Source organism: Portunus trituberculatus, chromosome 44 (genome assembly GCF_017591435.1).
Source record: "Portunus trituberculatus isolate SZX2019 chromosome 44, ASM1759143v1, whole genome shotgun sequence".
Classification (NCBI taxonomy): Eukaryota; Metazoa; Arthropoda; class Malacostraca; order Decapoda; family Portunidae; genus Portunus; species Portunus trituberculatus.
The window spans coordinates 13969408-13985765 of NC_059298.1; the positions used below are offsets into that span (position 1 = coordinate 13969408).

General features: G+C 49.1%; 1 protein-coding gene across 1 annotated transcript in view; it reads left to right on the forward strand.

The window, feature by feature from the left end:
* Positions 1-646: 646 nt before the first annotated feature.
* The window catches only part of LOC123518725 (fap1 adhesin-like), an 87069-nt gene continuing 71357 nt past the window's right edge, over positions 647-16358 (forward strand). The window contains exons 1-5 of the mRNA XM_045279726.1: positions 647-683; positions 1072-5667; positions 6742-8291; positions 10288-10503; positions 11426-11824. Coding sequence (XP_045135661.1) covers positions 647-683; positions 1072-5667; positions 6742-8291; positions 10288-10503; positions 11426-11824 — 6798 coding nt within the window. The remainder of the gene's footprint in view (positions 684-1071; positions 5668-6741; positions 8292-10287; positions 10504-11425; positions 11825-16358) is intronic.

The following is a 16358-nucleotide window of genomic DNA, read 5'->3' on the forward strand; positions in this document are numbered from 1 at the left end:
TGAAGATTCAGTGGCGCAGACAGAATGGTAAAGAACGAATGTCTTCTAAAAGGGAGAGATGAACGGAGTGGTGGCGGTGTCTGGAAGCAGGGGTGTAGTGAAGGGGGGGATAAACAGGCCTGCCTATCTCTGTCTGTCTTTAAAATTAAGCCTATACAACGCAACATAAAACTTCCCATATTTTGCTTTGCGATTCTATCTTTCTTCCAATAGTCCTTTACATTCATACAAGGTGTGTCACTTCAAAATTTTAAAAGCATGAGGCAAGAACATGTATATTTATGAATGAACAATCTCTTAAGAACAGTCAGTAGATATTTTGGTGTTGGCCACTAACTGTACCGATGGAAGTCCTGTCCTAACTTGATGTACGGTTTTACATTGTTTAAAATCAACGAATTTTTTTTGTGAAGCAGAGAGAGAGAGAGAGAGAGAGAGAGAGAGAGAGAGAGAGAGAGAGAGAGAGAGAGAGGGGGGGGGAGGCCTACTGGTATGAATTGCTTTCTATTTGAATGTTGTTGGGCAAGCGAGGATAATGAAACTTCCACACTGAGAGAGAGAGAGAGAGAGAGAGAGAGAGAGAGAGAGAGAGAGAGAGAGAGAGAGAGAGAGTTCAAGGAGTGGGTTGTTGTAGACCTGGCCGGCCATGGCGTCAAAAGGCTCCAGGTACAAGTACTTCCTGTGTGAGGGACGCAGAGACAGACAGAATCATTTTGGCAGTGCAGGAGGGAAGGATAAACCAATCATGTTATAGGAGACGTGCGTCTCTTTGGGGATGGAGGGGTAGCCCGTGCTGATAGCAGGAAGGGAGGGATGGACGAAGGGACGAGTGGCTGATATCTGTGAGGGAAGGAAGGTGGGATGGATGGAGGGATGGAGGGTCGAGCTCAGTGCCACGTGCTATTTTGAACTTGTGGAGGCTGCATGGGGCTGGCAGGCTCGAGAGTGCCAGTGGACGCTGTGCCGCCGCCGCTCTCAGGCCGCCTCGCCACAGCGACCTTCGCGGGGCTCTGCTGACGTGACAAGCGGCGTGGTGTGGTGTGATCTGAATTGTGCGTGCAGTGTTGTGAGCGGAGCGGCGGCATGGACAAGGCAAAGGAGTGGCTCACCACACCACTGCTCACCTGCCCGAGTGGTGTGCTGAGTGGATCCCTGACGTTGACCAGTGGCAGTGGCAGCAGTGGCACCCAGCCGACCTGTGGCAGTGGGCACGCACGAGGGAGTGGCGCGTGCCCGAACTGCCGCGGTGGGGCGAGGAGGAGAAGATTGTGCCGGACTGGATCTTTCCTTCTTACTGGCGAAAGCGTGTGCGAGAGACAGTGCTCTGGGTATGGCTCATCTTTATCACCTTCCTGGCTGCGCGCGAGGAGCGGGCACAACGGGAAGTAGAAGGATCTCAGCTGGAGAATGACTCTGGCGCCGCCGCACACGCTGACGACCAGCGACAGAAAGTCCCTACTGTTCCTGAAGAGGGAGAAGAGGAAGAAGATGATGAGGAGACCGGGGCTTGGCGTGGTGGGCTGGAGAGGCCAGGTGGGCTGACGCGCTACCCTGGCATTGAGAACTTGTTGGCACAACCCCCAACAGCCATCCCGCCCCCGCCCCGCCACCGTCCCCCTCCGCCTGTAGCCGCGACGCAAGTCAGCAACAAACAAATCCTTCCTAAGCCTGACGAAACTCAGTCGAGGAAGGATGAGTCACGCGAGGGAGGGAGCGAGGAGCCTGGGGAGAAGAACCATCAGGACGAAGTGTGGAAGACATTGCTGGCCAAGTATGGCACTGAAGAAAGCGTCAGGGAGACCGATAAGGCCGCGGAGGAGGAGGACGAGGAGGAAGTGCCGGAGTACGTGGGCACTGCAGAAGAGATTGTGGAGCGTTACTCCTCAAAGTTTGAGGAACCTCGGCAAGATATGTCGCCTGAGGAGGAATTTTCCGCCAAAGTCGGTCGTCGCCTCGAGGAATATTTGCAGCGTCTGGATGAGGACGATGAAGAGTCCAGTCAAGCGAAAGACGTTAAGCAGAAGACGAAAGAAGTCGAACAAACAGGAAAGGAAGTGGAAGAAACTAGAGAAGCAACTGAGACTGAGGAAGCGAGAGACATCGAGGACGGCGGAGAGCGGCTTGAGGGGATCACGTCCAATGGTAACGAGAATAGAATCTTCATTGTAATCGAGGACGAGGAGAGTGAAGACGACCGCCGCAACCTGAATGACATTTCCGAAGGTTCCGAGATATGTCAGGCTCTGGAGGACGCTGAGCTAATGGATGAAGGTCAATTAGAAGAGGAGGTGAAGGAACCCTCCAGCCAGCAAAATGGTTTGTCCAACGAAGCAGAACCTCAGGGAGAGACTGCAATGGAAACCATAACTGAGACCTCAGGGAAAGTGGATGACCGCGAGGAGATTGTCGAGCAGGCAGGTGATATCGTGCAGCCTGAGACACCCCATGACGGTGCCGAGGGAGTGAAGGACGAATTCAAGGACGACACAGTTAATGTGACTGAAGAGCAACCAAGCGATGTTACGCTGGAGGAAAAAGGAAAGGAAACGAAGGAAGAATACACGAAAGAGGTAGTAGAAGAAACACAAGAGACAACAACAACACATGTTGCTGAAGACCAGATGGAAGAAAGTATTAAACCATCATCCGAAGAGGCTGTTAAATTAGAGGAAGACGCAGACATAATATCTATAGAACCACCCAAAGAGCAAGTCGAGATGGTTGACCAGGAGTTCACAGAGCAGACGTCACCTCAGCCACCTGAAGAGATGAAGCAAGAAGTGCAAATTTTGGCAGCAGCGGAGGAGAGCTTTGAGAGACATGACAACGTCAGTGAAGATGTCATAATGAAAGAACAAGACTCGATTGAATCAGAATCGTTGGCAACACGCCATGAAATGCAGGAGAAAACGACAGAGGAAGGTAAAGTTGTGGAGGAAGAAGAGGAGAAAAAAGGTACACAAATAAAAGAAGACGAGACGATAAAGGATGAAGAAAAGACACTGGAAATCAAGGTAGCAATAGATGTATCTCTAGAAGAAAACAAAGTAATGGAAGAGCAAGAAACAACGAACAAACAGTCGAGGAAAGATGACAAGGTCTTGGATACGGAGATTTTCATGAAACCCCCAGAGGATGTGAAGAAAGATGCCGTGGAGGAGGAGGAGGAGGAGGAGGAGGAGGAGGAGGAGGAGGAGGAGGAGGAGGAGGAGGAGGAGGAGGAGGAGAAAGTTGAGGCGGAGGTCACTAAAGACGAAGAAAAAGAAGTCCCAACAGACAAAGCTGCAGGAGTTGCCGCCACGGAGCCTCCCACCGCTGTGGAGGAAATACAGGTGGACGAAGAGCCTCACTTCGAGGATGGTAAGGCAGAAGAGAGCAAGGATGAGGCCATGGTGGTGGAGGAGCACATGGAGGACGAGGAGGTGCCTGTGGCGAGTGTGGAAAGCTGGACGCAAGATGTGTGGGGCACGCTGGGCCAGGCCCCTGGGGAGGCAGCGGCCCTGGCACACCCTGCTGCCATCGATATGATGGAGGAGGATGCGGAAGATGTAATGGAGGTGGATGTGGAGGAGGAGGTCGGTGAAACAATGGAGGAGGACCTTGAGGTGTTTGTGGATGACGTGGATTTGAGGGAGTTACCTGAGAGCCCCGTGCCGCTGCCCATCGTGCCAGAAGAGGAGGACCATCTGGCGGAGGTGGAGGACCTGCTGATTCGGCCACCGCCACGCAAACACAGGCGTCGTCACCGCCAAGAAGAGGAGGATCTCGCGAAGGGCTTAAGTGAGGCGGCAGCAGCGGCCGATCCCAGCCTTGCCAAGTACATGACCATGCCTCATGCCCTCTCGCCCGAGGAGGAGGAGGAGCTGCGCAAGTACCTCGTCGAGAGCGGGGACGCGAAGGATCTCTCTGTCGACAAGTTCATGGCATTGCCTGCAGGGCTGACAGAGCAGGAGCAAAAGGAACTGGATGAAGTCGTAAGTGAGCGGGAACGCGTGCGGCAAGCCGAAAGTGCTGGTCTGGACCGTTTCCTCAACATGCCGGTGAGCCTGACGGAGCAAGAGGTCCGCGAGCTTAAGGATCTGGAGAGAGAGAAGGAGGAGGCAGCGGAGCAGCCTTGGGAGCGCGGAGATGTGGGCTTTGAGGATTACCTGTCCATGCCTCACACCCTGACAGAGGAGGAGGAGAGGATGCTGCAGGAGGGCGAGGAGGATGAAGACGATCGGCAGTTCGCAAGTGAAGAGGAGTACAGGGAATACGTCAAGAACAAGTTCCTGAGTCAGTTAGAGGAGGACACGCTCCGCATGGCCGAGGAAGACTACGACTATGACGAGGACTACGATGATGACTACGAATATGAGGACGATGAAGAGTACGAGGACGAAGAAGTCGAGGATGAGGACGAAGGAGAAATGGAGGGCGAGTATGTGATGGTGTCTGACCTTGCGGCTGCCTCTAATCTGCCTCAGGTCGCTGCTGCCCCCGCCGCCGCCACGGCCGCCCCTGCCAAGATGGTGGACGAGGCGGTCAATACTGAGCTGAACGATCCTAAAGAAGATGCCAAGTCTAAGAAGAAACCTTTCACTTTCCCCAAGAAGAGTGACAGAGAAACAACTCCTGAAGACAGCAATGCCGCCGCACAGAAGAAGTTTTTTCACTTCGGAAGCCTTGGAACCAAAAGGAAAAAGGAAACACCTGATTTTCTTGACAAGAAGTACTTAGGTAATCAAAACGGAAAAAGATTTGACGGCAGTGGTGGTGGTGGAGGTTCCCTCAGTGCGGCCTTCTGCACTGTAGGAGACCAAGTGACCCGTGCCGTGCTGCAGAAGGTCAAGGGCAAGATCAGGCAAGGAAAAGCAGCGAAGGAAGTTAGCCAGAAGAACGATTGTGCGGGGCTGTCGGGGAGTGGAGGCGTTAGCTTAGGGAACACTTCCCGCGGCTTTACCAGACTGTGCTTGAAGCCAGATCAGCGTGACTCGGAAGCTGAATACGAGGAGAGTGGAGTCAGCAGTTCAGCAGAACACTTGAACACCAAGAATGAACTAGAACACGCCTTTGCTAAAATAATAAAAAACTACAAATCACCCAACGACCAGGCTATACAGGACTCAAAAACCAGTCACATTGACAACGTGACTGAAAGTGATGCGAACGAGGTGAGACGAACACTGGACGTCAGTGAGCAGACACAAGAGGAGGACACAACCAAAGTGTTCACTAATGACGCTGAGAAGGATCTTGTGAGTGTTCCTATTCTTGACATCATTTTGGAGGAGGAGGAGGAGGAAGAAGAAGAAATGGACGCTGAAGTGGCTCTTGTATTCACGGGTGAGCGGGAGGTGGTGAAGATTGGGGATGAAGAAGACTTTTGGCTGAGGTGGAGTAACGAGGAGCGGGCGTGTGTCTCCGCTGCGAGGGACTGCTGCTCTCCCTGGCAGCTGGCGGAGGGCGCAGACAGTGACAAAGAAGACAATGAGGAAGCAGTGCGTTGGAGTGGAGAGAAGGAAGGCAGCACCCAGACAGGAGTGAAAGTGACGGTGAATAATGAGGAAAATGACATGACGAACAGGAATGAGGAAGAGGAGACAGTCACAGAGACGAAGGAAGTTATGGGCAGAGAATGCAAATCGGAAACAATCAGCGAAAAGAAAGCAGAGGAAACGCAGAGAGGTGAGCACTTCATGAAAAACCAGATGAAGAGAAGGTAAGTTGTTTGAAGCCACTTGAGGGAGGCAAGACAAGGCAGGGGAAGTGACGAGGGGAAGAGTACGTGTAGAGGACGGCGAAGGGCGTTGAAGAAGAGAGGTAGTGAAAGAAATGCAGACTGTATGCGGGGATGCTGTTATTTGTATGGTGTGTTGGGGACGCTGAGGCGGCGCAGGGGAAACGAACTAAAAGCGTGGATGAAGGAGCGAGAGTTTTGTTGCCTGTGGCCAATAATGTTTGGGGTGAACATAGTGTTTTATGTTAGCAGTAACCATTATGACAAGGATGCGCGCACACACACACACACACACACACACACACACACACACACACACACACACACACACACACACACACACACACACACACACACACACACACACACACCGCGTAGTGTAGTGGTTAGCACGCTCGACTCAATCGAGAGGGCCGGGTTTGAGTCCCGAGAAGCGGCGAGGCAAATAGGCAAGCCTCTTAATGTGTGGCCCCTGTTCACCTAGCAGTAAATAGGTACGGGATGTAACTCGAGGGTTTGTGGCCTCGCTTTCCCGGTGTGTGTTGTAGTCTCAGTCTTACCCGAAGATCGGTTTATGAGCTCTGAGCTCACTCCGTAATGGGGAAGACTGGCTGGGTGACCAGCAGGCAACCGAGGTGAATTACACACACACACACACACACACACACACACACACACACACACACACACACACACACACACACACACACACACAAAACACCGGTGCCAGTGTGTGCCAACTTCGTGACGGCGTGTTGGCATGTGCGCGGGTGGGGGGAGGGCGCCGCAGTGCCAACTTCGCGTGGGTGTAGAGAGGATGGTAGACAACCCTGCACCACCACCGTCACCACCATTGTCACCACCACCCTACACTCTCATCATCTCCATCAGCATCACCCATCATTACAATCACTTGCTCCTCCGCTTGTCACTGTTTGTGAGTAACGCCCCGCAACACCTTGCCTGTGTTGCCGCCGCGGAGCACCTCCACGCACCACTAATACACTCTCTTCTCGTTGCAGGGTCCGCCATGGCCAACGTGGAGACAACGGACGCCGCCGTAAGTAACGCCCAACTGGAGGCCGACTCACTCGAGTTTGGTGTCAACACTAACCTGTCCGTGATAGACGACAGTGCCTCCCCCAAGGGCGCCTCCCCCTCCCTCCAGGAACTGATCGAGGCTGAACTCAATGCTCGTTTGTGTCAGCCTGATTCACTGGAGCCCCCCTCCCCAGACCCTTCCTCCCTTCTCAGCTGTGACTCTATCGAGCCCACGCCTCCCACCCTCATCCCCGCCCTGACCCCAGCCAAGGCCTACCCCACCGCCGCGCCCACGGGGCTCACCCTAGACTCCTTGCTGGACCTGGACTCCCTCCAGGACCCCGCGGGCATGGCTGACACGGAGAGTGGCATCGACGTGCTCTCGCCCACAAAGCTGGACGACCTCAGCACCTTGGACATGGACTCTCTCGAGTCGTCATCAGACCTCCCAGGGTCGTCTCACTGCTCCCCTGAACCCACCGTCACGCTCACCACCAGAGTGTCGACTGTCGAACAGAAAGACACTTACTTGACGATAGCAGATGCCGGGAATCCTCTCCTTTCCAGCAAAAAATGTGTCTCGTCCCTGGAAGCCGAGAGTGCGCTGCTGGCCTCGCGAGAGGATGACAGTGACGCCGCCAGTCTTGGGGAGCTGCAAGTCGCCCCACCGCTGCTCAGGATATCCGAGTCCAGCCTCACCATCGCCTCCGAGACTAGATCGGAGCTGTCACAAGTGTCACAGGAAGTGACGAGGAGTTCCACCCCTGATTCTCTCACCTCCTTCGAGGGCGGATCAGCGCCTCAAGACAGCGCCGCTCTACAAGACAACGATATCCCGCAGGAAATTACTCAGGACAGTGATGTGCCGGAGGATCTCTTGCTACAAAACAGTGCTTTGCCACCTGAGGGCAGTGCCTCGTGCGTGCCAGACAATGCCTCCATGCAAGGAACAGTTGAAGTACAACAAATTTTCACACTCTCGCACACTGTCGACATTCAGCAGAGTGAAGAAAATTCCTCTCTGCTGGACAGTGTATCACCTTCAGACAGAAAATTATCGCAGGAAGACATTGTTGATCTGTTGGCCAGTGTTCCCCAGCAGGAGGTAGTCGTCACACAAGACAGCGCCTTACTCGTGGATGTTTCCCTGCAACAAGACAAACACACAGAGGCGGTGGCACCAGGTGATCTGGTCCATGAGGAAACTAATATTTTACCGAGCCCTGAGTCCAGCGAGACACCGGCCGAGCCCTCCCCTCTCCTCCCAGCCCATGACCCGGCCTCCCTCTCCTCTCCCCAGAGCCAGGACCACTCCTCCCCATCCCCTTCCCCAGCAGGCGCCCTCCCCCTCAGTGGTACTAACAGCGTGTGTGGTGGTGACCTCTCTAACTCTGCCCGTGACGACTGTGGCGACGTTGGTGTGAGTAGTGGGCGTGTTGACACCACCACCCAAGCAGTCAGCAGTAGTGATGGTGGTGGTGGTGGTGTTGGTGTTAGTGGTCCCGTCACATCCATCCAAAATGGTTCTAATGTAAGTAGTGTCGCCGCTAACCCGGCATAACCTCTGCTTTAGTTACTCCTCAAATTGTGTGCACGCTTTCGTTTTCTTTGGTTCTACTCCTGGCAGTCCCATATTTAAGCTGCTTTTATACTTCTTGATTTTCACTAACACTGCATTCTCCTTGTTTCTAAGTTGCCATGTTCTTAGGCTCTTATCTGTTTGCTTTCTGCACAATTTTTATCTTTTATTTGTACGATAAATCCACTCTGCACTATTATAACATACAATGCACCGCGTTCATAGACAAACACTGATGCTACAGCGACCACCTGGCATGTGCATCACAGAGACGCATTCACTTGACGCGCGCAAAGTAACGTCACTCTTGCCTTTTCTGTCATCCTGGTGTTATGGAGGGCAGTTACTAGTAGTTGGCCAAACCCACGTCACTACCCTTGGCGCGTCAAGTGAAGGCAGTCACTCTAGTGAGTCATGCCACCAACGCCTGGCAGCAATGTGTGTCTGTTCACCAAGGCATTGCTGCAGTGCCTGCTGTGTCTAACTGCCTGCTGACTTTCTGCATATTAATTGTTACTTTCTCATTCATATCATGTTTTATTATTATTTTGTGCTGTTGCTATTTTATCATATAATTTGGCTTTATTTTTTGAGTTGCTACAGATTATTCTTTCTTTATTTTGCTTCCAGTGTGTTATAAGCTATGAATATGAATAACCAGCTTCATCTCTCGCTCTTGAATCCTTATTATCAGTTGCATATTGATTATTTTAAGTCACAGATTAATTTAAGCTAATGTTAAGTTGCTCTACGTGTTTTCGTGTCCAACGTTGCGTGAACACTACTGAGAAAGCTTCCCAGCGCCGTCACAACATCCCTATGACTTAAAGTAACTTACTGATATGTATTTACATAGAAATTAATTGTAACCCACACCAGCGAGAGTGGCGGTCCCCTTGGCTGCTGGCAGGGAGTTCCGCGGCGCTCGGCACAACAGCACACCTCCATACTTTCCAGACACTCAATCGTAGGAGTCCGCGGTTGACTGATCTGCAGGCCTGGCTATCACCCTTCTTATTAGTTGTTCAAGTTGATTCGGTAAAAAAAAAAAAAAGAAAGAAAAAAACGTTAATATTTGAGCTTAGTAATGAGATTAGTTTTTTTTCTTTTTTTCTTTTTGCTAATGGAAATTTTGTACACAAATCTATAGCTACATTAGATTCACAAGTAATAGCCAGGCACTTGATCCATTGAGACGATGATTAGACCAGCTTTGATTTGAACAGTTCTCTCCTTAAAAGAATATTACTGATGTGTCTGGAATAGTTTGCTTTTTGTGGAATATTAATTTAACTTTCACGTTTAATGCGGATTAATGTGATTTTATTTTATACATACATTAGTTATATAATTTTTAATGAAGTAAGTCCTCGATAAATCAAGTCTTTCCTTTCGAGTATTTACATGTTTGAATTTTTCTCACTAAAAGCACAAATGATTATATGGAGAAAATAAGAGAGAATAAAACATCCCTAAGTCTGAATTCCCTGCACGCCAGACTACAGAGGGACACTCGATGCCTTCTTCCCTTCAATGCGTCACCTGAACAACAAAACACAAGATGACAACTTGTGGTAAAACTCTAAGACTGACTTGAATTATATCGAGCACTTACTTGGCCATTGTTTATTTTACACGATTTCTTTCTTTTTATTATTATTATTTATTTGAGCTGCCTTATAACGGAAGCTGAAGCAAGACTTACTGTTCCCTTCACTAAAATCGTGTTTACATTAATGCCTAACGCAGCGCCTTTACTTGCCACTACGAGGAGGAGAAGAAATAATAGCTTTTGAGTTGTGGTGATGAGGTAAGTGTGGCAAAGTAAGTATTGTGGTGTCGTGGTGGTGTTGTTGTCAATGTTGCTAACTCTAATATCCTCCCTGCGACCTTCTGCCCTCCGACCTCCGCCCTCCGCCCGTATGCACGCCCACTCGCCGCCCGCCAGATGGAGTCTCAGGACGAGGACGACTTCTGGGGCAGCAAGAACGACGACGACGACATGTTTGTGCCTCGTCATCGCTTTGACCCGGTGCAGTGCGACCAGGAGGAAGACACCACTGAGGCCAAGGAGAAGGAAGAGAAAGCGGAGGAGGAGGAGGAGGAGGAGGAGGAGGAGGAAGGAAATAACTTCTTTGGCTCAGACGACGATGATGTGCGTAATGTTAGTTAGTCTGACGTGTATTGTGTAGTCTTCTTCTTCTTCGTCTTCTTCTTCTTCTTCTTCTTCTTCTTCTTCTTCTTCTTCTTCTTCTTCTTCTGTGTTGTTGTTATGGACCGAGACAGCTTTTTACTTAGTTTCGTAGTTTTTTTTCTTTGCTCTCTCTCTCTCTCTCTCTCTCTCTCTCTCTCTCTCTCTCTCTCTCTCTCTCTCTCTCTCTCTCTCTCTCTCTCTCTCTCTCTCTCTCTCTCTCTCTCTCTCTCTCTCTCTCTCTCTCTCTCTCTCTCTCTCTCTCTCTCTCTCTTTTTTTATTTTTATTATTTTTTTGTAATTTATTTAATTTGCAGTTATTTCTTTCTTTGTTTGGTATTTTTATTTGTTTCAGTTCATAGTTGTTATTTTGTTTATTTCATTTTATTTTATTTATTTATTTGTCTTATTCATTTATTTATTTTATTTATTTATTTTTTTTTTTTTTACATCCCCTATGTTTATATTTTTGACTGAATAACTTAGCGACAATTAGAAGACCTTAACTCTGACACTGTTACTTGTTTACTTAGGCACTGTTATCTGTTGACCTTGGTACTGTTATCTGTTTACCTCTGACACTGTTACTTGTTGACCTTGGCACTGTTACCTATCGACGTTGGCACTGTTACCTGTTGACTCTGCTGATCTTGACACTGTTACCTGTTTACTTAGACACTGTTACTTTTAATTTTGATATGTACCCGTTGACTTAGCCTCGTTCCTTATTTTAGTTTGATTTTGGACTGTTAACTGTTGACTTTGATTCTGGACTAACTGACATCGAAACGTTTATTTACTGACTTTAGTAATGGCACTCTTTGACTCTAATGACTCTAGTAACCGTGTCCCTTCCAAACTCCTCTAACTCCACCCCTTGCCTTGGGCCTTACAGAAGGGCGCCAAGGGGCTGAGATTCAAAAAGAGGACGACAACAACAACCAGGACGGAGAATGGCATCGGAGGCATCGAGAAGAAAAAAGAGGTCGTAGAGCAAGTGGAGAAGAAGAAACAAATCGAAGAATCTGGCGGGAAGAAGATTGAAGTGACCACCGAGAAGAAGAGGGTCGAAGTGAGAGAAGAAAAGAAAAAGGCCGATGTAAAGGAGGAAAAGAAAAAGGAAGTGGAAGAAGAGAAGAAGAAAGAGACTATAGAAGAAGAAGACAAAGAGAACGGTGTTGCAGAGGATGGTGGCGAAAAGAAGAAAAAGAAGAAGAAGCATCGAGATAGCGAGGACGGTGAGAGGCTCAAAAAGAAGAAAAAGAAGAAGAGGGACTCCGAGAAAGAAAATAAGGTAAGGGGGAATGAGGAGGAATGAGTAAAGAAAACAGGAGATAGAAGATTACTATACGTGGCTCTGTGGTTGCTACGATAGGGAAAAAGATAGCCGTTATCATCCTAATCTTTCCTTTCCAGCTTCGTCCTAACCTTCAAATTTTACTGTCCTTCATCGCCGACTTGACTTGACCTGACTTCGTGGTGGTGTAAGTCACAGGTCACCCACTCATGTACCGTCAGTTGCTTTCAGGTCTTCAAACGCTGTGGTAATAAATCTTGCTTCCAGGTAATTTCTTTTGTCAGCCAAGCGCACCACATCTAAGGAAGCGGTGATCGATTTGAGATGGAATCATTTGGGTTCCCGAGACGTAGCGTGGCTTTGCTGCTGCGATTTGATTACAGTTCGTGACTTTTGTTTGTTTCCCGTTGCAGTTCAGTTGATTTTAGTGTCTTGTTTGGATGGTGGATTGCACGCGGCTCACATCCTCCACAACCCGCGTCTCTTTTGTGTGTGTGTGTGTGTAGGTTTGCAAATCTGAGTTTTTGTTACCTGTCATGCATTGTAAGACATCCAACTTTCACCGTCCTTCTCTGTGTGGTTATAACGTGTTTGGAGTGTCTGAGTGGCTACTGAATGGAAGAGAAGGTTAGTGATGTTGAGAAGATAGCTGAGGGAGACGATAAGGACGAGAAAGAACAAGAATAAGCAGAAAAACGTTCAATAAGGACAGAGACGAGAACAGAAAAGCTAGTGGCGATGTAAATAGTACGACAAAGGAGTATAAGGATGAAGACGACATAAAGAATGATACTGAGCGTGAGGAAGTGATAGTGGTTGATGTGGTGCGTGGTATTGGTCACGGCGGCTCATGGTGAGGTGTTGGTGGCCCCTGTCTTATTGCTTGCCCGCGACCCTCAGCTGATCGCACTGTCTCCCTGAAGCCCATGCAGAGAACCACCAGACAGCCCAGACCACCAAATCAGTGCCTTCCCGGCGGTGGTCAGGAGTGGATGTGTTGCTTCTCCGTGCTGACGTCCTTCCCTTAGTGCCTCCTCTCCTCCCTCCCTCCCTCCCTCCACCCTCCACCCCCAGCGACCGTCCCTCCATCCTCTCGTTCCTCACGCTGGTCGATTCCACACTCACGCACCCCGCCACCATATACAGTCCACCCACGTCCCTCCCTGCACCATACACGGCTCATATGCGTACACTATTCACCATACCGATACACAAAACCAATAAACCAGTTGTATAATACATAATTACACACACACACACACACACACACACACACACACACACACACACACACACACACACACACACACACACACACACACACACACACACACACACACACACACACACTGTCCTTGCATTTCATTCACAGCTCTTTTTTTCACATTGTATAGAAATAAGTTAGAAATGTCACTTTAATGAGATTTTTTCTTTCTTTTTCTACCGCATACAAACAGTCTTCCCTTGTGTACTTCCCTTCCTTTTTTTTTCCCATTACTGTCTATTTTCATCTGGTATTCTATGGTATTCCCAACACTTGCTTTTATGTAGACACACACACACACACACACACACACACACACACACACACACACACACACACACACACACACACACACACACACACACACACACACACACACACACACATGACCTGGCTCGGTGATGGTCGGGAGGGCAGGTCACATCATGGTCGAGGATCTCCGCGGCTATACATGGATGACCTCAAGACGCAGCAGAGATTGTGGTGACCTGACCCAGCTGACCCCGCACCGCCCCCCTCGCTCCCGTTCCCCTCCATCCCGACCCCTTCGTTCCCGTTTCCTCGTGCCCGCCCGCCTCTGTCCCATCCACGTCCCTCCCGCCCACCTCGTTCCCCTCATCGTCAGCTCCGCCACCCTGGTTCTCGTTCCTCTCCTTCCCACTCCGCTCGTCCTACACGCTGCCTGGGGTTGCTGCAGTCCTCCCGCCGGGTCAAGGGCGCCGCGCATTCCAGGAGGTACGAGTGTGACCTGTGTGACCTGCGTGACCTGCCTTAATAGTTAATTAGTGGTGCTCGCTGTCCTGTTTAGTGAATGTGTGAAGTGATTGGTGGTGAATGTGTTTCATGTGTGAGATTTGGGTTGTGGTTGTGGTTATGGATCTCTCTCTCTCTCTCTCTCTCTCTCTCTCTCTCTCTCTCTCTCTCTCTCTCTCTCTCTCTCTCTCTCTCTCTCTCTCTCTCTCTCTCTCTCTCTCTGTTTATTCAAGTCCTTGGGTTGCTTAGGTGGAATATATATGGCGAGTCTATTTGTCCCTTTAATTATCTGTTTGTTTGCCACTTTATCACACCTTGTCTGGTTTGTTGACACGGCTGCTCATGTGTACTGTACGTGTTTGGTCTCCATACACATACATACAGTACGTGCACACCCTTATCTTCTGTGCATTGCCTTAACTCGGTGGCTTACGTACATGTGGTGTGATGTGTACGTCCTGGTCCTGTTTTCACGCTGGCCTCCGTCAGTAGCGAGGAGGAGGAGGAGAGAGAGTGGCTGCTTGAGGTGTCAAAGAGGAGGAAGAGGGAACGTGAGGAAGAGGAGAGGAGGAAGAAGGAAGAGGAAGAGGAACAAAGACGCCAGCAGGAAGAGGAGTGGAGGAAGCAAGTGGAAATTTGGCAGAAGCAAGAGGAGGAGGAGGAGAGAAGAAGGAAGGAGGAGCAGGAGGAAGGACAGCAGCGGGTCTTCTCAGTCAGCGCGCTTTGAGTGGAGTGAGGGACGCCTTCTCATCACCTTCCTCTCCCCGCCGAGTCTTCCTCTACAGGTGAAGGTGGAGTGGAAGTGGAGCAGCTGGAGGAACATGCATGGTTTCCTCCCTCTCTCCCTCCCTCCTTATTTCCTTCATACATATTACGCTTGCTCTTCCGCCCCAATCTCCACCTCCCCCCCTCCACCTTCCCTCCAACCACCAATCTTCAGGGACCTCGTGGTGGCGGTGGTGGTGGTGGTGGTGAGGGTGAGGGTGGTTTCTAAGTTGCCAGAGTGTTATATTTATTGGTATCGTTCTATATATTTTTTGTAACCAGTTTGTTTTGTGTTTTTTTCTGAATTTTCGTCTGCATGTTGTGTGTTTTAATTTTTGTTTTCAGTTATGGTTTAGTTTGGTTGGGTTATTTAGTGTTTGCTTTTATTTATATGTACTTTTACTTTGTTTGGTCGTGGATAGATTTAGAATTAACTATTTTTTTTTATCTTATTCGAGTTGAAAGTGTTGAGGATGTTGTGCCATGTTTGAGTAACCAAGTGTTTCTAACAGTTTGAAAAAACGTAATCACTGTAGCCTGTCGCGTTTACTTATTTATTTTTTGCACCAAGGTAAGTGTTCGCACATATTGCGCCTTCCTTTCAGTGTGTGTGTGTGTGTGTTTGTAAGGATTAGCCAGCGAGTTCGGCTCCCAAGGGGGTAAGCCGTGCGAGGGTAATGGTCGCTAGGCATCGTTACGATCAAGAAGTTTGGTTACGACCCAAATACTCACATGAACAGTAATTCTCTCGCAGTTCACTGTTGTTGATTCAAAAATCTGCCGCCAAATGGCGGTGCAATCGCCTGACAAGCTCGTCAGGTTGCCGACATCTTTCGTGAATATTCATGTTTTTCGTTAAGCATGATTTAAAGTACATGTAGGCGTATGAAGAGAGAAGAAACATCTTTAAGAATGAACGTACCATTCTGTGAGAACTGTAATCAAGGATTCTTGTACTGAGTTTGAATAGTATTTCTATAGGAAATAACACACACATAGTTCTCAATAAAGGAATTATTAGAGCACCATTGTATCCACCATGTTCTTATAAAAGATCATGCTGGAGAAGAGCCGCGTCACTCAGCACGCGTGGTGCAGCGAGGTAGCGGCGGTGACGCTGGCGAGGCGATGAGTTTAGCAAGACGCGATGTTGCAGACGAGACGGGATGCTCACAGATGATAATAGCTGTTTCACTGAAGGTCTTCCTGTTCAGATACTAATGTCGCGTTGCTTAAATCAGTATGTGGCTTTGTTTTTTTTTTTCAGTATTATTTGATTAACAGGTGCTTATATTCATTACTTCCTGAAGAACAGAGACAAAATTTGATTAGTATTGTAATAATAGTTATTCAGTTCAAGGCCATGTTTTTTCTCATAATGTCATTTTGCCAGGATCATTATGTTGTAATCTCTTTCCATCCTTACTTGGGGAGCACGTGTCTACTTCATTACTTCCTGAAGAGCGCAGCGTTGTTTTCAATCTGAACTATATCTTGCATACTTTATTTCTCGCCAATCTACGCGTGGTTTTGTTCTCATTAAGGCACGTCATGGTAGGCGTGCATTGCTACATACAATCCCATCCCCCGCCCTGGTGATGGAAAGCTCAAGCGCGACTTCCGTAGTAGTTGCCTGTGAGCGACCAGACCGATTCCCAGTGACACGACCGGTGCGGCTCGAACCCAAAGCCAAACTGTGCTTGTCATCTTCCGGAAGCACTGTGAATGAAAGCTGTAAGGGAAGCATGT